The following is a 20,896-nucleotide window of genomic DNA, read 5'->3' as shown; positions in this document are numbered from 1 at the left end:
TCATTGAGATTAATCATCTGAATGGAGGGATTAGGGTTTGACTGGTGATGTCAAGTAAATTAGCATGCTTTGCTTAGGCTAGGATAATGGATTGATAATAGCTCCCTCTGTTCTCTCTCACCGTCCTGCCCTGGATCGATGAGATGCAGTAGCAGTGTAATTAGCTGACGAGAACTCCACTGCCCTTAATTCATCCCTGGGTTCAAATACTATTTGAAAGAATTTAATATACTTTATCTTTGCTAGATTGCACCCACCTGTCACTCCAAGCAGACTAGAGCTAATGTTCAAATTATTGTTGTGGTGCCCAACAATAACTGGTTGAACAGTTGGAGAAGAGGGCTGATAAAGATCAGACAGAGTAATGTAATCCCTTATTGTGATTGGCTGGAGATTAAAATAAAAATTTGACCTCTTCTCAGATTCAGGCACAACTAATGAAGAGTAGAAGGTCACTTTAATTTGTTTTATTTCACCTTTATTTAACCAGGTAGGCCAGTTGAGAACAAGTTCTAATTTACAAGCTGATGCTTAAAGTTAGTGAGGGAGATATACAGTGGGGAGAACAAGTTTTTGATAAACTGCCGATTTTGCAGGTTTTCCGACTTACAAAGCATGTAGAGGTCTGTAATTTTTTTATCATAGTTACACTTCAACTGTGAGAGATGGAATCTAAAACAAAAATCATGAAAATCACATTGTATGATTTTTAAGTAATTCATTTGCATTTTATTGCATGACATAAGTATTTGATACATCAGAAAAGCAGAACTTAATATTTGGTACAGAAACCTTTGTTTGCAATTACAGAGATAATACGTTTCCTGTAGTTCTTGACCAGGTTTGCACACACTGCAGCAGGGGTTTTGGCCCACTCCTCCATACAGACCTTCTCCAGATCCTTCAGGTTTCGGGGCTGTCGCTGGGCAATACGGACTTTCAGCTCCCTCCAAAGATTTTCTATTGGGTTCAGGTCTGGAGACTGGCTAGGCCACTCCAGGACCTTGAAATGCTTCTTACGGAGCCACTCCTTATTTGCTCTGGCTGTGTGCTGGAAGACCCAGCCACGACCAATCTTCAATGCTCTTACTGAGGGAAAGAGGTTGTTGGCCAAGATCTCGCGATACATGGCCCCATCCATCCTCCCCTCAATACGGTGCAGTCGTCTTGTCCCCTTTGCAGAAAAGCATCCCCCAAAAATGATGTTTCCACCTCCATGCTTCACAGTTGGGATGGTGTTCTTTGGATTGTACTCATCCTTCTTCTTCCTCCAAACACGGCGAGTGGAGTTTAGACCAAAAAGCTCTATTTTTGTCTCATCAGACCACATGACCTTCTCCCATTCCTCCTCTGGATCATCCAGATGCTCATTGGCAAACTTCAGACGGGCCTGGACATGCGTTGGCTTGAGCAGGGGGACCTTGCGTGCGCTGCAGGATTTTAATCCATGACGGCGTAGTGTGTTACTAATGGTTTTCTTTGAGACTGTGGTCCCAGCTCTCTTCAGGTCATTGACCGGGTCCTGCCGTGTAGTTCTGGGCTGATCCCTTACCTTCCTCATGATCATTGATGCCCCACGAGGTGAGATCTTGCATGGAGCCCCAGACCGAGGGTGATTGACCGTCATCTTGAACTTCTTCCATTTTCTAATAATTGCACCAACAGTTGTTGCCTTCTCACCAAGCTGCTTGGCTATTGTCCTGTAGCCCATCCCAGCCTTGTGCAGGTCTACAATTTTTTTCCTGATGTCCTTACACAGCTCTCTGGTCGTGGCCATTTTGGAAAGGTTGGAGACTGTTTGATCGAGTGTGTGGACAGGTGTCTTTTATACGGGTAACGAGTTCAAACAGATGCAGTTAATACAGGTAATGAGTGGAGAACAGGGGGGCTTCTTAAAGAAAAACTAACAGGTCTGTGAGAGCCGGAATTCTTACTGGTTGGTAGGTGATCAAATACTTATGTCATGCAATAAAATGCAAATGAATTACTTAAAAATCATACAATGTGATTTTCTGGATTTTAGTTTTAGATTCCGTCTCACAGTTGAAGTGTACCTATGATAAAGAATTACAGACCTCTACATGCTTTGTAGAGTAGGAAAACCTGCAAAATCGGCAATGTATCAAATACTTGTCCTCCCCACTGTAAGTCTCCAACTTCAGCGATTTTTGCAATTGGTTAGTCATTGGCAGCAGAGAACTGGCAGGAAAGGCGACGAAAGTAGGAGTTGGCTTTGGGGCTGACCAGTGAGATATACCTGCTGGAGTGTGTGCTACGGGTGGGTGTTGTTATTTTGACCAGTGAGCTTATAGATGACCTGGAGCCAGTGGGTCTGGCAACGAATATGTAGTGAGGGCCAGCCGAGGAGAGCATACCAGTCGCAGTGGTGGGTGGTATATGGGGATTTGGTGACAAAACGGATGGCACTGTGGTGGACTGCATCCAGTTTGCTGAGTAGAGTGTTGGAGGCTATCTTGTAAATGACATCGCCGAAGGCGGATCGGTAGGATAGTCAGTTTTACGAGGGTATGTTTGGCAGCGTGAGGGAAGGAGGCTTTGTTGCAAAATGACTGTGCTCTTCAAAAGGTGATGATATTAAAACCACTTGAAAACGGCACGCTGTTGTCAATGGTTTTAGCAGAGCTGGGGGACTCGTTGGAAGCCGATGCCAGATTGGCTCCTTGGAAGCCGATGCTAGATTTAATATGAGTCTGGAAGGAGTTTACAGTTGTCCACATAGTCAGAACCGTCCAGAGTGGTGATGCTAGTTGGGCAGGCAGGTGTGGGCAGCGATCGGTTGAAGAGCATGCATTTAGTTTTACTAGGGCTTAAGAGCAGTTGAAGGCCATGGAAGGAGCATTATATGGCATTGAAGCTCGTCTGGAGGTTTGTTAACACAGTGTCCAAAGAAGGGCCAGATGTATACAGAATGGTGTCGTCTGCGTAGAGGTGGATCAAGGAATCACCTGCAGCAAGAGCGACATCATCATCACTAACTCACTACAGCTTGCTCCCGAAAATGTTCCCAAAAAATACCCCAAAATTCTTATATACATTTATTATATAAAATTATTATATAATTTTTTTATTGGGTTTTCCCCAAGTAAGAGTAGTGCTCCGCCACTATGTAAAGATTACAGAGGAAACTGATATTTAGTAATGATAGAGAAACTCTTTGATCGCCAAAGACGTTGTGAATTTCGAAACAGGCCGTTCATAAATTCAGAGCGTTATAATGTACCTCATTGAATTCAGAGCATTTTCGCAGTAAGGCTATCGCGACAGAGCACACTCAGGATAGACACAGAGTGCACCCCGACTATAGTGTTGTCCAATCATACAAACTTTGTGTAGCGGCAGTCAAACAAAAGTCAAATGACCAAATTTTCTAAACAGCTTCAACAAATGACAGAATATCTCCTATATTTAGCAAAATCGAATTAATTATTATATAGATTGAAGATCGGCTCATTAATAACAGGGAAATAAAGAGATTAAATAGCGAAGTATCTTAAAACTTCTTATGGTATAGGGGACGCTTGCGTCCCACTTGGCCAAAAGTCAAGGAAAATGCAGCGCGGCAAATTCAAATAAAATTATATAAAAATCTAACTTTCATTAAATCGCACATGTAAGATACTAAATTAAAGCTACACTCGTTGTGAATCCAGCCAACATGTCAGATTTTAAAAAGGCTTTTCGGCAAAAGCATAAGAAGCTATTATCTGATGATAACACAACAGTAAACAATGAGGGTAGCATATTTCAACCCTGCAGGTGCTACACAAAACGCAGAAATAAAATATAAAACATGCCTTACCTTTGACGGGCTTATTTTGTTGGCACTCCAATATGTCCCATAAGCATCACAATTGGTCCTTTTGTTAGATTAATTCCGTCCATATATATCCAAAATGTAAATTTATTTGGCGCGTTTGATCCAGAAAAAAAACAGCTTCCAAATTGCGCAACGTCACTACAAAATATTTCAAAAGTTGCCTGTAAACTTTTCCAAAACATTTCAAACTAGTTTTGTAATACAACTTTAGGTATTTTTAAACGTTAATAATCGATCAAATTGAAGACTGGTTTATCTGTGTTCAATACAGGAAGACAACAAGCCAAGCTACTTTTCAAGTCTTGTGCAACTCTCAACAGTGTTACGCAGTTCCTAGATGGCCATACTTCTTCATTGCACAAAGGAATAACCTCAACCAAATTCCAATGACTGGTGACATCCAGTGGAAGCGGTAGGAACTGAAAAGAAGTTCCTAAGAAATATTGTTTCCCAATGAGAACTCAATGAACAGACAGAGACCTAAAAATAAATACATTCTGAACGGTTAGTCCTCAGGGTTTTGCCTGCTACATAAGTTCTGTTATACTCACAGACATGATTCAAACCGTTTTAGAAACTTCAGAGTTTTTTCTATCCAAATCTACTAATACTATGCATATCTTATATTCTTGGCATGAGTACTAGGAAGTTAAAATAGGGCACGCTATTTATCCAAAAGTGAAAATGCTGCCCACTATACCTAAAGAAGTTAATGGGGACCAACTTTGTTTATACTCTTATACCGTTTGTTGATCACATTCTCGGCCGAAGCTCTCATAACGGCAGCAAGTAGGGGAGACCGGGGATGGTTGTAACGCTTAGCATTTTTTTGTCAATTTCTCAGAGATTGAACTACTACATTCAAAATGTGTGTGTGAGGGGTGTGTGTGTGTGTGCGCCTGATTAACCCTCTATTAACTTCTCAACTGAATGTGTGTGCGTGTTTGTAATTAGCTAGTTTCAATTTTAGCTACATATTAAAACTTTATCATTGCTAAATTACATGAAATATATAAAGACACACTGGTTATTAACCAGGTATATGTTTGGTGAATCTAACTACAAGGCAGGTGATGCCATCACAAAAAAAAAAACATTCTTACCTCAAAATGTGCAGAGTCTTGCTTCTTCACGTGAGGGTTGATGTAACGTGTACACTAATAAAATGGGAAGCAAGTACAGGGAGTGAATTTAATAAATAAACGAACATGGAACAAAAAAAAACACGAGAAATGTACAGACATGAAACATATATCCAGAATCAATAACGCCTGAGTGTAACGGTCGTCTAATGAAGAAGGATCAGACCAAAGCGCAGCGTAGTAAGTGTTCATGATTTTATTTACTTCTGAACACTAGAACAAAATTACAAAGTCCTGTCAGGTGCAGAACACTAAACTCAGGTGGGAAAAGGCTACCTAAGTATGGTTCCCAATCAGAGACAACGATAGACAGCTGTCCCTGATTGAGAACCATACCGGGCCAAAACAAATAAATTCAAAACATAGACAAATTAACATAGAATGCCCACCCAAATCACACCCTGACCAAACCAAAATAGAGACACAAAAAGCTCTCTAAGGTCAGGGCGTGACACTGAGTAAAGAACCTGTCACGTTCGTAATAAGGACGGGACCAAGGCGCAACGTGATTGAAGTTCCACATCTTTATTATGGTGAAACTTTAAACAAAAACAATAAACCAATAACGAAACGTGAAAGTAGTGGTGCACATGCACAAACACAAAACAATATCCCACAAACACAGATGGGAGAAATGGCTACCTAAATATGATCCCCAATTAGAGGCAACGATTACCAGCTGCCTCTAATTGGGAACCATACAAAACACCAACATAGAAATGTTGAGCTAGACCACCCCCTAGTCACGCCCTGACCTACTACACCATAGAGAACCAAGGGCTCTCTATGGTCAGGGCGTGACAGAACCAAAGGGAGTGACAGATATAGGGTAGGTAATCAGGAGGGTGATGGAGTCCAGGTGAGTCTCATGAGGCGCAGGTGCACGTAACGATGGTGACAGGTGTGCATAATGAGAACTGGCGACAAGCGCCAGAGAGGGGGAGCGGGAGTAGATGTGACAGTACCCCCTCCCTGACGCGTGGCTCCAGCCACAGGACGCCAAACTCTACTGAGGCGCGGGAACCCGTAGAAACGGCTGAGGCTCGGGAGCCCGTAGAGCCGGCTGAGGTGCGGGAGCCTGACAAGCCAACCGAGGTTTGAGAACCTGACGAGCCAACCGAGACTTGAGAACCTGACGAGCCAACCGAGGCTTGAGAACCTGACGAGCTAACCGAGGCTTGAGAACCTGACGAGCCAACCGAGGCTTGAGAACCTGACGAGCCAACCGAGGCTTGAGATCCTGACGAGCCAGCTTTTGCAATGGAAGCCTGATGAGCCAACCACGGCTTGTGAACCTATCATATTAGCTGAGGTATGGAAGCTGGTCGAGCCAGCTGAGGCATAACCAGTTGCGTCGGCAGCGGCCCATGGACCCGGCATCACCTGAGGTGTTATTCTGTAATGTGTATGCTAATAAACAGAAGCAAGTACAGGGAGTGAATTTAATAAATAAATGTACATGGAAGAAAACAAAAAACATGAGTAGTGTACAGACATGAAGCACTGGAACAGAAACAATAACGCCTGAGAAAGGAACCAAAGGGAGTGACAGATATAGGGGAGGTAATCAGGAAGGTGATGTCTCATGAGGCGCAGGTGCGCGTAACGCTGGTGACAGGTGTGCGTAATAATGAGAACTGGCGACAACGAGTGCCAGAGAGGGAGAGCGGGAGTACACGTGACAGTTGAGGACTAGCCTGTTCCTGATCGGAGATATTGAGTGTTATAACTATCCCGTGTTACAACCATCCCCAGTCTGCTCGATGAGGAAAATGATATAGCAGTATTTTGACATGCATAGGTGAGAGACGTGCTTTGATAATGCAATCTATTGATTACAGAAGGAAAGGAATTTTCATGCGAGACAGAATTTAGGATTTGGGGTTTCAGTGGGATTGGGACTGGATAGGAAAATAGCCTAAACTCTAAAACATAATAGAATTTTCTCTCATTGCTCTCTGAATTGTTAACAACCTTTATGTCTGTGAGAGAAATGCCTTTGTAGTGAATTGTGCATAGGCCTATCAAATGTGTGACTGTCTGAAGAGTCACAATGACAGCTCAAAGAGGCACAGGTTCTTTTATAGGCTGTAGGGGTTTCCTATAGGGTTTATTAACTGCATTCAGGTCGTGTGTGCAGTCCGGCAATATCAATTATGCGTGTGTGAAGTAAATACACTAGGCTAAAGGCTTTGCAATTAAAGTTTTTGCTAATCTGTTTTGTACTTTGTGGAATTGCATTAGTGGCGACATTGTAATTGTCATAAATATTTTTGGGTAAATGTAAAGAGTGTTCCCGGTCACCCATGTTAATCCCTACTCACCACATATTTCAATATAACTCCTAATTCATCTGTCGCTCTCTCTAACCATGTGTTTCCATGTTATGTTACAGAGATGTATGCACCAGCCCCCACCAACATGCCCATTGAGAAGACAGACCAGCACAGAGGTAGGAAGCAGCACCAGCCTGCCTGGCCCACCCGCAGTGAGAACGACATCATGCCCCAGTTCAAAGGTCAGAGTTCAAATCAAACACTTCCTTGTCTGAAAAAGAGACACGTGTCCACACAGCATGCACTCACACACACACAAACACACTGTCTGTCTCCTCAGTGCTGCTGTAGCTGCTAAATGTTTCTGCTGTCGTCCATACTGTGCCTTCGTAAAGTATTCAGACCCCTTGACTTTTTTCACATTTTGTTACTTTACAACTTTAGTCTAAAATGGATTAAATTGTATTTTTTTCTCATCAATCTACACACAATAACCCATAATGACAAAGCAAAAATTGGTTTCATTCCAAGGTTTTACTTTATTTTTCAATTTTCTACATTGTAAAATCATGAAGACATCAAAATTATGAAATAACGTAGTAACCAAAACAATTGTTAAACAAATCACAATATATTTGAGATTCTTCAAAGTAGCCACCCTTTGCCGTGATAACAGCTTTGCACACTCTTAGCATTCTCTCAACCAGCTTCATGAGGTAGTCACCTGGAATGCATTTCAATTAGCAGGTGTGCCTTGTTAAGTTAATTTGTGTAATTTCTTTCAGTCTTAATGCGTGGGGGCGGGGGGGGGGGCAGTCAGGAAGTCCAGGACCCAGTTGCATGGGGCAGGGTCGAGACCCGGGGTCCTGAGTTTGGAGGGTACTATGGTGTTAAATGCTGAGCTGTAGTCGATGAACAGCAATCTTACATAGGTATTCCTCTTGTCCAGATGGGTTAGGGCAGTGTGCAGTGGGATTGCGATTGTGTCGTCTGTGGGCCTATTGGGGCAGTAAGCAAATTGGAGTGGGTCTAGGGTGTCAGGTAGGGTGGAGGTGATTTGGTCCTTGACTAGTCTCTCAAATCACTTCATGATGACGGAAGTGAATGCTACGGGGCGATAGTCATTTCGCTGAGTTACCTTAGCTTTCTTGGGAAAAGGAACAATGGTGGCCCTCTTGAAGCATGTGGGAACAGCAGACTGGGATAAGGATTGAGGATGTCCGTAAACACACCAGCCAGCTGGTCTGCGCATGCTCTGAGGACGTGGCTAGGGATGCCATCTGGGCCGGCAGCCTTGCGGGGGTTAACACGTTTAAATGTTTTACTCACATTGGCTGCAGTGAAGGAGAGCCCGCAGGTTTTGGTAGCAGGCCGTGTCGGTGGCACTGTATTGTCCTCAAAGCGAGCAAAGAAGTTGTTTAGTTTGTCTGGGAGCAAGACATCGTGGTACGCGACAGGACTGGTTTTCTTTTTGTAGCCCGTGAATGACTGTAGACCCTGCCACATACCTCTCGTGTCTGAGCTGTTGAATTGCAAATCTACTTTGTCTCTATACTGATGCTTAGCTTGTTTGATTGCCTTGCGGAGGGTATAGCTACACTGTTTGTATTCAGTTATGTTTCCGGTCACCTTGCCCTGATTAAAAGCAGTGGTACGGGCTTTCAGTTTTGCGCGAATGCTGCCATCAATCCACGGTTTCTGGTTGGGGAAGGTTTTTATAGTCGTTGTGGGTACAACATCACGATGCACTTGCTAATAAACTCGCTCACCGAATCAGCGTATTCATCAATGTTATTGTCCGACGCTATGCGGAACATATTCCAATCCACGTGATCGAAGCAATCTTGAAGCATGGAATCCGATTGGCCAGACCAGAGTTGAACAGACCTGAGCACGGGCGTTTCCTGTTTTAGTTTCTGTCTAGTTTCTGGCTGGGAGCAACAAAATGGAATCGTGGAAGTTAGAGTAACAATGATCCAGGGTTTTGACAGCCTGGGTCGTGAATTCGGATAATTGCTGGTAGAATTTAGGGAGCCTTGTTTTCAGATTAGCCGTGTTAAAATTCCCAGCTACAATAAATGCAGTCTCAGGATATGTGTTTTCCAGTTTACATAGAGTCCAATGAAGTGTTTTTAGGGTGTCTGCTTGGGGGGGATATACACGACTGTGATAATCGAAGAGAATTCTCTTGGTAGATAATACGGTCGGCATTTGATTGTAAGGAATTCTAGGTCAGGTAAATAAAAGGACTTGAGTTCCGGTATGTTGTTATGATCAACACCACGTCTTGTTAATCATAAGGCATACACCCCTGCCCTTCTTCTTACCAGAGAGATGTTTGTTTCTGTCAGGTGGCTGTACCGACTCTGATAACATATCCCGAGTGAGCCATGTTTCTTTGAAACAAAGAAAGTTACAATCTCTGATGTCTCTCTGGAAGGCAACCCTTGCTCGGATTTCATCTACCTTGTTGTCAAGAGACTGGACATTGGCGAGTAGTATACTCGGGAGCAGTGCACAATGTGCCCATCTACGGAGCCTGACTCCGTCTGCCCCTTCTGTGGCGCAGTTGTTTTGGGTCGCCGGTTGGGATCCGATCCATTGTCCTGGGTGGTGGACCAACCAGAGGATCCGCTTCGGAAAAGTCATATTCCTGGTCGCAATGTTGGTAATTTGACGTTGCTCTTATATCCAATAGTTCCTCCCGGCTGTATGTAATAAAACTTAAGATTTCCTGGGGTAACAATGTAAGTGTCAATGGTGTATTGGAGGCAAAGTCAGGTGCAGGAGAGCCTTTTATTATAGTTCCAAAAACGAGAGCACTACATAAATCATACGCACTCAAAAAACGGAACATAAAAGTAAAGCGCGTAAACTAACACCACATAACATGAAACAATTACACACAAACATGATGGGAAACAGAGGGTTAAATACAAGTAGTTTGATTGGGGAAATGAAAACCAGGTGATTATGGAAACAAGACAAGACAAATGGACATATGAAAAATGGAGAGGTGATGGCTAGAAAGCCGGTGACATCAATCGCCGAACGCCGTCCGAACAAGGAGAGGAGCCGACTTGTACCCCCCCCCCCCCCCCCCCCCCCCCCTTGACGCGCGGCTCCAGCGGCTCGCCGACACTGGCCTCGAGGATGACCCGGAGGACGAGGTGCAGGGCGATCCAGCCGGCGACGGTGAAACTCCCGCAGCAGTTCAGGATCCAAAACATCTGCAACCGGAACCCAGCACCTCTCCTCCGGTCCGTACCCCTCCCACTCCACGAGGTACTGAAGGCCCCCCACCCGACGCCTCAAATCCAGGATGGAACGAACAATGTACACCGGGGCCCCCTAAATGTCCAAAGGGGATGGAGGGACCTCGTTCACCCTCAGGACTTTAAATGGCCCCACAATCCACGGACCCAGCTTCCGGCAGGGCAAGCGGAGGGGCAGGTTACGGGTCGAGAGCCAGACTGCGGTGACGGTCCGCACTGGCTTTCTGGCGACGCACGCCTCTCTGGAGATGGACACGGGCGGCCTCCCATGTTTCCTCCGCGCCTAAATCAGTCATCCACTGCAGGAGTCTCGGTCTGACCCTGATGCCACGGTGCCAGAACCGGCTGGTACCCCAATACGTACTGAAAGGGGGACAGGTTAGTGTAGGAGTGACGAAGCGAGTTCTGTGTCATCTCGGCCCAGGGCACAAACGCTGCCCATTCCCCTGGCCGGTCCTGGCAATAGGACCGCAGAGACCTGCCCACATCCTGGTTGACTCTCTCTACCTGCCCATTACTCTCGGGGTGAAAAACTGAGGTAAGGTTAATCGAGACCCCCAGACGTTCCATAAACGCCTTCCAAACTCTCGACATGAACTGGGGACAACAAACCAACACTATATCCTCTGGCACCCCGTAGTGCCGGAAGACATGTGTAAACAGGGCCTCCACAGTCTGTAGGGCCGTAGGGAGACCAGGCAGAGGGAGGAGACGACAGGACGACAGGAAAACCATCCACAACGACCAGGATCTTGGTATTTCCCTGTGAGGGAGGAAGATCCGTTAGTAAATCCACTGCCAAATGTGACCAAGGTCATTGTGGAACTGGTAAGGGATGTAACTTACCTCTGGGCAGGTGTCTCGGAGCCTTACACTGGGCACACACCGAGCAGGAGGGGACATAAACCCTGACTTCCTTAGCCAAAGTGGGCCACCAGTACTTCCCAGTCAGACAGCGCACCGTCCGACCGATCCCCGGATGACCGGAGGAGGGAGACGTGTGGGCCCAGGAGATGGACAGCATGTGTGGGCCCAACTGGTCATGGACAGCAGATACGCTCAACAGGACACTGGAGGGGAGCGGGCTCTGTATGCAACGCCTGCTCAATGTCCGCATCCAGATCCCACACAACCGGCGCTACCAGGCAGGAGGCCATGGGCCGCTCCTCTGTGTCATACAGCCGGGACAGTGTGTCTGCCTTCTTATTCTGGGAACCTGGTCTGTAGGATAGGGTAAACACAAAATGGGTAAATAACATGGCCCACCTTGCCTGACGAGGATTCAGTCTCCTTGCTGCCCGGATGTACTCCAGGTTGCGGTGGTCAGTCCAGATGAGAAAAGTGTGTTTAGCCCCCTCAAGCCAATGTCTCCACTCTTTCAAAGCTTTAACCACAGCCAACAACTCCCGGTCCCCCACATCATAGTTACGCTCCGCTGGGCTGAGCTTCTTCGAGAAGAAAGCACAGGGGCGGAGTTTCGGGGGCATGCCTGAGCGCTATGAGAGCATGGCTCCTATCCCAGCCTCAGACGCATCCACCTCCACTATGAATGCCAAAGAGGGATCCGGATGGGCCAGCACTGGAGCCGAAGTAAACAGAGCTCTTAGTTGCCCAAAAGCCCTGTCTGCCTCAGCCGACCACCGCAACCTTCAGCAGTGAGGTAATGGGCGCAGCAACCTGGCCAAAACTCCAGATAAATCTCCAGTAGTAATTGGCAAACCCTAAAAATCACTGCACCTCCTTTACCGTGGTGGGAGTCAGCCAATTACGCACGGCTGCAATGCGGTCACTCTCCATCTCCACCCCTGATGTGGAAATGCGATACCCTAGGAAGGAGACGGCCTGCTGAAAGAACAGGCATTTCTCAGCCTTGACGTTCAGGTCATGCTCCAACAGTCATCCAAGTACCTTGCGCACCAAGGACACATGCTCGGCATGTGTAGCGAAGTGAATCTGAATGTCATCGATATACACCACTCGTGCAGGTCCCTGAAAATATTGTCTATAAAGGATTGGAAAACTGATGGAGCATTCATCAACCCGTACGGCATGACGAGGTGCTCATAATGCCCTGTGGTGGTACTGAATGCTGTCTTCCACTCGTCTCCCTCCCAGATACACACCAGGTTATACGCACTCCTGAGATCCAGTTTCGTGAAGAAGCGCGCCCCATGCATTGATTCAATCGCCATGGCGATAAGAGGTAGAGGGTAACTGTACCTCACCGTGATTTGATTAAGACCTCTATAGTCAATGCACAGGCGTAAACATCCATCTTTCTTCTTCACAAAAAAGAAACTCGAGGAGGCGGGTGAAGTAGAGGGCTGAATGTACCCCTGATGCAGGGATTCAGAGACATATGTATCCATAGCCACCGTCTCTGCTTGCGACAGGGGATACACGTGACTCCTGGGAAGCGCAGCGTCTGCCAGGAGATTTATTGCACAATCCCCCCTTCGATGAGGTGGTAATTCTTTTTACAGAAGGCAAGAGCCAAAACGGCATATTCTGGGGTGATGTGCACGGTGGAGACCTGGTCTGGACTTTCCACCGTGGTAACACCAACGGAAACCCCTACACACCTCCCTGGGCACTCTCGCAACAACCCCGTGAGAGCCGTCTGTTGCCAGGAAATAGTGGGGTTATGAAGAGCCAAGGAAGGCCTAGTACCACAGGAAACGCAGGAGAGTCAATGAGAAAGAGACTGATTCTCTCCTTATGATTACCCTGCATAACCATGGCCAAGGAGATGGTGGCCTCCTTGATTAGCCCGGACCCTAAAGGTCCCTTCCCGGCCGTGTACCGGGAAGGGTCTAACTATAGGAAAAATGGGGATCCCTAACCTAACGGCTAATGCTCCGTCGATAGAATTCCCAGCTGCGCCTGAATCAACGAGCGCCTTATGCTGGGAATGTGGGGAAAACTCAGGGAAACAAACAGGCACAAATGCAGAAATGTTTTGGTACCCTTCCCCAGATCTGTGCCTCAACACAACCCTGTCTCGGAGCGCGACAATTCCTTCGACCTCATGGCTTGGTTTTTGCTCTGACATGCACTGTCAACTATGGGAACTTATATAGACAGGTGCCTTTCCAAATCATGTCCAATCAATTTAATTTACCACAGGTGGACTCAAACCAAGTTGTAGAAACATCTCAAGGATGATCAATGTATTAAAGATGGCGCCGAAGAACATGGATGATGTTCTACATTCTCCCAACCAATTGTTTTATTAGTTTTTTTGCATTTTGTGTAACTTATTTTTTCAACATCCTCCCGGACACCCTAGACCCACTCCAATCCGCATACCGCTCTAACAGATCCAAAGATGATGCAATCTCAATCGCACTCCACACTGCCCTTTCTCACATAGACAAAAGAAACACCTATGTGAGAATGCTGTTCATTGACTACAGCTCAGCGTTCAACACCATAGTGTCAACACCACGAAGCTCATCACTAAGCTAAGGACTCTGGGACTTAACACCTCCCTCTGCAACTGGATCCTGGATTTCCTGACAGGCCACCCAAGGTGGTAGGAGTAGGCAACACCACGTCTGCCACACTGATCCTTAACAATGGAGCCCCTCAGGGGTGTGTGGTTAGTCCCCTCCTGTACTCCCTGTTCACCCACGACTACGTGGCCAAACACGACTCCAACACCATCATTAAGTTTGCTGACAACACAACAGTGTTAGTCCTGATCACCAACAATGATGAAAGGATGCCTATAGGGAGGAGGCCAGAGAACTGGCACTGTGGTGCCAGGACAATAACCTCTCACTCAATGTGAGAAAGACTAAGAAGCTGATCGTGGACTACAGGAAAAGGTGGCTGAACAGGCCCTCATTAACATCAACGGGGCTGTAGTAGACCGGGTCGAGAGTTTCAAGTTCCTTGGTGTCCACATCACCAACGAACTAGCATGGTCCAAACATACCAAGACAGTTGTGAAGAGTGCACGACAAAACCTTTTCCCCCTCAGGAGACTGAAAAGATTTGGCATGGGTCCCCAGATCCTCAAAAAGTTCTACACCTGCACCATCGAGAGCATCTTGACTGGTTGCATCACCTCCTGGTATGGCAACTGCTCAGCATCTGACATAAGGCGCTACAGAGGGTAGTGCGAACGGCCCAGTACATCACTGCCATCCAGGACCTATATAATAGGCAGTGTCAGAGGAAAGCCCATACAAGTCAGAGACTCCAGTCACCCAAGTTATAGACTGTTTTCTCTGCTACCTCACGGCAAGAGGCTCCTCAATAGCTTCTACCCCCAAACCATAAGACTGCTGAATAATTCATTAAATTGCCACCGGACAATTTACATTGACCCCCCCTCCCTTTTGTACACTGCTGCTACTCGCTGTTTATTATCAATGCATATTCACTTCACCCCCCACCTACATGTACAAATTACCTCAACTAACCTGTACCCCCGCACACTGACTCGGTACCGGTGCCCCCTGTATATAACCTCAGTATTGTTTTTCTTATTGTGTTACTTTTTTATTGTTACTTTTTATTTTAGTCTACTTGGTAAATATTTTCTTGAACTGCACTGTTGGTTAAGGGCTTGTAAGTAAGCATTTCAGGGTAAAGTCTGCACTTGTTGTATTCAGAGCATGTGACAAATAAAGTTTGCTTTGATTTGGAAACAGGATGCAGCTGAGCTCAATTTCGAGTCTCATAGCAAAGTACATGAATACTTTTGTAAATAAGGTATTTCTGTTTTTTACTTTTAATATATTTGCAAACAATTCTACAAACGTTTTCGCTTTATCATTATGGGGTATTGTGTGTAGATTGCAGAGGACTTTTTATATTAAGGCTGTGACTTACAGCGTAGCACAATGTGGAAAAAGTCTAGGCGTCTGAATACTTGCCGAAGGCACATATGTAACTCTTCATCTCCATCTTGGAGCAGAGTCTGCTGTTTCATTTTAACTGCTACATATGAAGGCAAATCTTACATGAAACCAATTGCCAGTTAATGAATAATATATAAACATCTCGTGATACAGACTTTTAGGTGTGTCATAATGTTTGTGTGCTGCCTCTGTCACAGGGAACTTTGGTAGTCTCCAAATGCCATATCTGGATGGGAAGACCCCAGTTCCCAGAGAAGACACCACACTGCACTCTGTGGCATGGGTGGCACTGCCCATCATCATGATGCTGTTCACCATCACAGCTCTTCTCTTCATTAACCAGAAGAAGCAGTGGATCCCCGTTCTCTGCTATCGCACCCCAACTAAGGTAGGGGGTGCCATTACCCACATTTACAGTATGCCTTGTTGGTTTCTGTACTGCTTTGTTGTTGTTGTAATATAGTTGATGGTCTAAAATGCCAGAGATTATCACATCAGCAGCTTATGGAGATGCATACTTGATCAATGTCTATACATTTGAATCTTGAAATAATTTAGTAATAATACATAGAATGATTACATTGCCTAGCTTTGTAGTAATGATGAGCAGTAAATTCTGCCTTTACTGTATGTATACAGCCTGAAACGAGCCTTATTGAGAAATATAATATAGTATAAATATATCAATAAAATCTAAAGCTCTGAGCCTAACTAGAGTGTGATCTGTGGAAGTAACTAACTGTATGTGTGTGTGTGTCCTCTGTAGCCCACCTGCCTCAACAACCAGCTGGTATATGTGGATTGCCAGAAAGGCACCAAGGTGCAGGTGGACAGTTCGCAGCGCATGCTCCGGATCGCCGACCCTGACTCCAGGTACAGCGGTTACTACAGCATGCAGAAACAAAACAACCTCAACAACCTGCAGGCTGACAACTTCTACCAGACTCAGTGAGACAGAGAGACTGGCCTGGCCTGGCCTCGTGTCCAGTACTCAGCAGTCAGCAAGCAGCCAAAATGAGAGAGAGAGAGAGAGCGCATTACCTACAGTACCGTCACAACAACTATTACTTAACACAGACGGATGGAAAAATGATACCAAACCTATCAATGACAAAATAACTAGGATGAATAACGAATCAAACAAAATATAATGATGATGATTTTAAACTACAGCTAACACAATGGAAGAACCAGAATCTAGACTTTTCCTAGATTATTATTCAACTTCTTTTTGCCAGTTAGTGTTACACGTGTGTTTGGTGTGTGTGATGGAGGCGTGCTTCTGTATGTGGGTCTTTGTGAATGTGTGTGTGTGTTTGTTTAAAGTTAGATATACATCTTTGCGATTAGGAAAAAGTGGGTATTTTTCAAAGTATGGTATTTTCCTGCATTCCTGCTTCCTTGAAAAAGGCCTTTGAAGAGATAAACAGAATAATTGAAGCTGTTGAACACTGAACTTTTAGAACCAAAGCTCTGCTGACTGTATGTCGTATCAAAACACACCCTGTAAGAGAGATGCTAGAGGAACACTGTGGCCAGTCTGATCTGAGCCGTGGCAGGACGGACTGACGACTGCCAGACTCTATGTGGCACTGAGCCGAAAGAGAGAGAATGAGAGAAAGAAAGAGTTCAGATACCGTTGACCCCGTCACAGACAGACCTCAGCTGAGCACCTCTCTCAGGTCTGTTCAAGCTGGACTATTGCTCTCTTCTTGCCTTCCTCTTTCCTCACCTTCTTTGAAAACGTTGACATTGGTTTGTTGTCTTGTTTTCCCTCTGTGGAACGTCACCTGTTGGATAGAAGGTGGAAAGGAAGAAGAAGCTTCATTCACTCCATTTATTTTCCTTTGATATTCTGCTCAACATGTATAAGTGTTATTTTCCTGGTCACTTTCAATTCTCCATAATCTTTTGGCTAAATGTATTTACCAACAAAGGGCAGGCTGACGCTGACTTTCACACACTCCAAACAATGGTGTCTTTTATTTGGATAAAGAATAAATGTGTTTGGGTTGATAAAGGCAGGATGAAGCTACCCACTGGGCACATATGTCTATTCCACGTTGGTTCAATGTAATGTCATTGAAATGACGTGGCAGCAACGTTGATTCAACCAGTGTGTGCCCAGTGGGTCGTGTAGTTCTTGAGGATTTAGGATTTGAGCATATGCTTTACAAGCTTTTCTGCTTTGTTTCTGTACGTCCTGTTTTACATGGAGTTGCACACACATAGGGAGACTATTTAGCTCCTTTAGGAAACACTGAGGATACAAGAAAACATAGAATCAAAGAATATGTTCAAATGTGTTTTCTCTCGCGGTTCTCTGAGGACGAGCTATATTAAAGTAGCTCTGATGTTTTTCTCCTTTTGTCTTACTGGCTGTAAGACTAACAGTCTCCTCTTCTCGATATTACCCAAGCACCTTTGTCTTCATTTATTCATTGCAAAACATTATACAGTTGGAACACGTATGTACATATTACTGCTGAAGATGAAAAATACATGAAATATTGTGTGACTATATACAGTATGTATGTGTCTATGTGTATGTTGTTTATTCATATATGTACGTGTCAACCCACACATGCATGCACACATGATTTTTTCTTCACATGTACATTTCTCAATTAATTTCCTATTGAATGTATTTATGATTGAGAAATAGATTTGATCTAATAATAGAAAACATGATGAGAACAAACATTTGCATTGATTTTTTGAAAAGAGGAGTGACAGAGACAGGACAGAAAAAACACAAACATCTTATTCAATCTGTTTTTCCCTCATTTATTTGATGTCATTTTTTTAAGAAAAAAAAGAATTGTCTATGAGGGCTTTGTTTGATTGGTCTGTGAGTTCCCTATCTATTTGAGTCAATCAGTTTCCCTGAATGAAGCCATGTCCAAAATGCCAACCATATATAGACAAGTGAGTTCTGAGCTGAGCAGTACCAGGCTCTCTCAATCTGTTATTCTTCTCTTTCATTTGTCCTTTCTGAAGTCAAACTATTGAAAAGTGGGTGGACATAGGCTCTGGGAGAGAGGGTGGGATGGAGGAAGGAAGTAGTTGACTTTTATAGTTTGTCTTCGGTGTATCTTAGTCTGTCTGACAAAAATGTAAGTAGAATCATACATCTTGGCACTTTTATATTGAAAATAACCTTTTTTTGTTAATTTTTTTAAACATACCTTTCATTGAAAGAGATACCCTTAGTTTTTTTCTGAGCCCTGTCAGACCCAGTGTTACAGTTAGGTTCCAGTTGTTTCTGAATATTTGATCTACAAAACCTAAATTAACTTAGAACTCTCACGGTCATTGTATGCAGGCACTGCATTTCTGTTTATAGGTGGGGATTTCTGGCAAGAACAAGAGGGGTAAATATTTACCTTTCAAAACATGAATTGCAGCTGAAGCTTGCTCTGTTTTCTCCTAACCTATATGTATTCTCCAGACATAGGAAAAACATACTCAAATCTACTATATAAACGACATGTACTGTATGTAAATGTTTTTTCAATGAAAGTTGATTGGTTTGATTCTCCAGCCATTATTTACAGGTCTGTCTATCATCTGGACACAAACCACAGGCAAACCTCACTTAAATACACAATCCACATAATTTCCAATCGGTGAAGTGATGGATCATAATAATTGATTTGATTAAGGACCATAAGTTCTATTATACTCGCATCACATTGACTGGCTGGGTTCATATGTGACTTGACTCTATGTTGCAGGATGTGGTACAGGAATGCATCTTCACAATGGGTCTTACAGGGTGAAATCGTTGTATCTTTCAGTGCATCCTCCAAGTATTGTTGTAAATACTTGAGTATCACTTGCCAAAATAAAAAATAAAAACATTGTTGGAAAAGAAAGAGAGAGGGAAACAAATTAGATTTAATTTATTGTGTTAAATTACCTAAATAATTTATTAATGAGCAAGATAATTGAACATGAACATAATAGGCCTTAAGCGATGATGCAGCTGAAATTGTGAAACTATTTTAGTGTTGTGTCAGTCTCTCGAAGAGCATGTAAATAAGGTTGTACTTTAGGTAGGTGGAGAAGTTGGAGGATCACAAGCTTTCACATCTTTTCAGGGTTTTTTATCACATGGACCTGATTTAGCCGAATCCCAGATCTGTTTGTGCTGTCTTGCCAACTCCTATGGTCATTGTCACGCAGTTTACTGTAACACAATGTGACAAAGAACATAGGAGTTGGATAGCTAGACAACACAAATTCATCTGATCAGGCTACATCTGCCTTGTCCAAGGAGCACAAAAGCCTGACACCCTGATGAGCATTTTCCTCTGTTCCAATAAAGATAGCCTATTGAGAGGGAAATATCTCTCTGTCCCCATTCTTTCCTGTTAACCATTTTATTTACACAACTGCCAATCCCCTTTAGAGTCTGAATATTACTGGTGTTTCATGCTTTTGTAAAAATAAAAAATATGTTGATATTGATAATGATGATATTGCAAAAACAAGATTTATTAAGAGGATAGATGAATATTTGACTGAATTTCCCGTAGCACAGCAGATTATCTTTTGCAAGTTCTTGTATTAATATTTTTTGTTTCTTTGCAGCACAATAAATCATTTGAAAACAGCTGTGTGGATCTTCCGTGCAATCATTATTAGTATTACTAGTACTGGTGTTGTCATTCTTACCTCTCAGGATCTGACACAAACCTGTCCATCTCCTCTGTGATTTCTCTTCAGGGATGTCTGCCTCAATCATGAAATGTCAATGGTGCACTTTTTTGGCTATTTTCTGCTTGAGGAAGAAATCTATGTGGGTTTAGAGATAGAGGATAGGTTCAATCAACAACAACAAAAGTTCAAGAGGAACAAAAACACAATTTCACCTGCAGCACTTTGAAAATATAACAGCAGGTCAACCCGTTTAGCGATGACTCACTCAGTAAGTGATGGCACCAAAACATTTTATCAGACCCAGCCAGCTGAGGCAGATAAATAATGTGTGACCACTTCCAGTTGTCTGCTAAGTGATACAGTACCTGGCCCTGTATGTCTCAGTTACCAAAAGAATAGCGCAAGGTAAAAGGTTCAACTCCAGCAAGGATTACAAACATACTGCGTGTGCGAACATACTGTATGCACACACTGTAAGTCACTTTGGATAAAAATAATATGATTTTCTGGTCAAAGCAACCCATAAGCCTTTGTTTATATATGAATACATTTTCATACAGCAGTTTAAGGGGCTTTACACACAAGATAGAGATTTAGGTAGCTATAATGACCTTGGTACTCCATGTAGACTTTCCTCTAACATAAATATGTTCATAGGAATTGTTTCTCAGTTGCAACAATTAAAAATAACACTGAGTCAATAAATGAGATTCCATCTCTCATTTTTAACAGTATGCGGTAATGTACAGTATCCTCTCAGTAATGGACCAAAGTCAATGTCGGTATGTGGGTGGATAGGGTCTGGACAACAGGGTTCAATTACTATGTC

The 20,896-nt window shown here is 44.0% G+C and overlaps 1 protein-coding gene across 1 annotated transcript in view; it reads left to right on the top strand.

The window, feature by feature from the left end:
- The window catches only part of LOC139383354 (cysteine-rich motor neuron 1 protein-like), a 171,874-nt gene extending 151,852 nt beyond the window's left edge, over positions 1–20,022 (top strand). Inside the window, exons 15-17 of the mRNA XM_071127861.1 lie at positions 7,376–7,498; positions 15,600–15,790; positions 16,169–20,022. Of these exons, the coding sequence (XP_070983962.1) occupies positions 7,376–7,498; positions 15,600–15,790; positions 16,169–16,354 (500 nt within the window). The 3' untranslated portion in view covers positions 16,355–20,022. The remainder of the gene's footprint in view (positions 1–7,375; positions 7,499–15,599; positions 15,791–16,168) is intronic.
- The last annotated feature ends 874 nt before the right edge of the window (positions 20,023–20,896 follow it).

The sequence above is a fragment of the Oncorhynchus clarkii genome, chromosome 25 (assembly GCF_045791955.1).
Source record: "Oncorhynchus clarkii lewisi isolate Uvic-CL-2024 chromosome 25, UVic_Ocla_1.0, whole genome shotgun sequence".
Classification (NCBI taxonomy): Eukaryota; Metazoa; Chordata; class Actinopteri; order Salmoniformes; family Salmonidae; genus Oncorhynchus; species Oncorhynchus clarkii.
The sequence above is the reverse complement of the archived record's forward strand: the minus strand, read 5'-3'. Positions and strand labels throughout refer to the sequence as shown.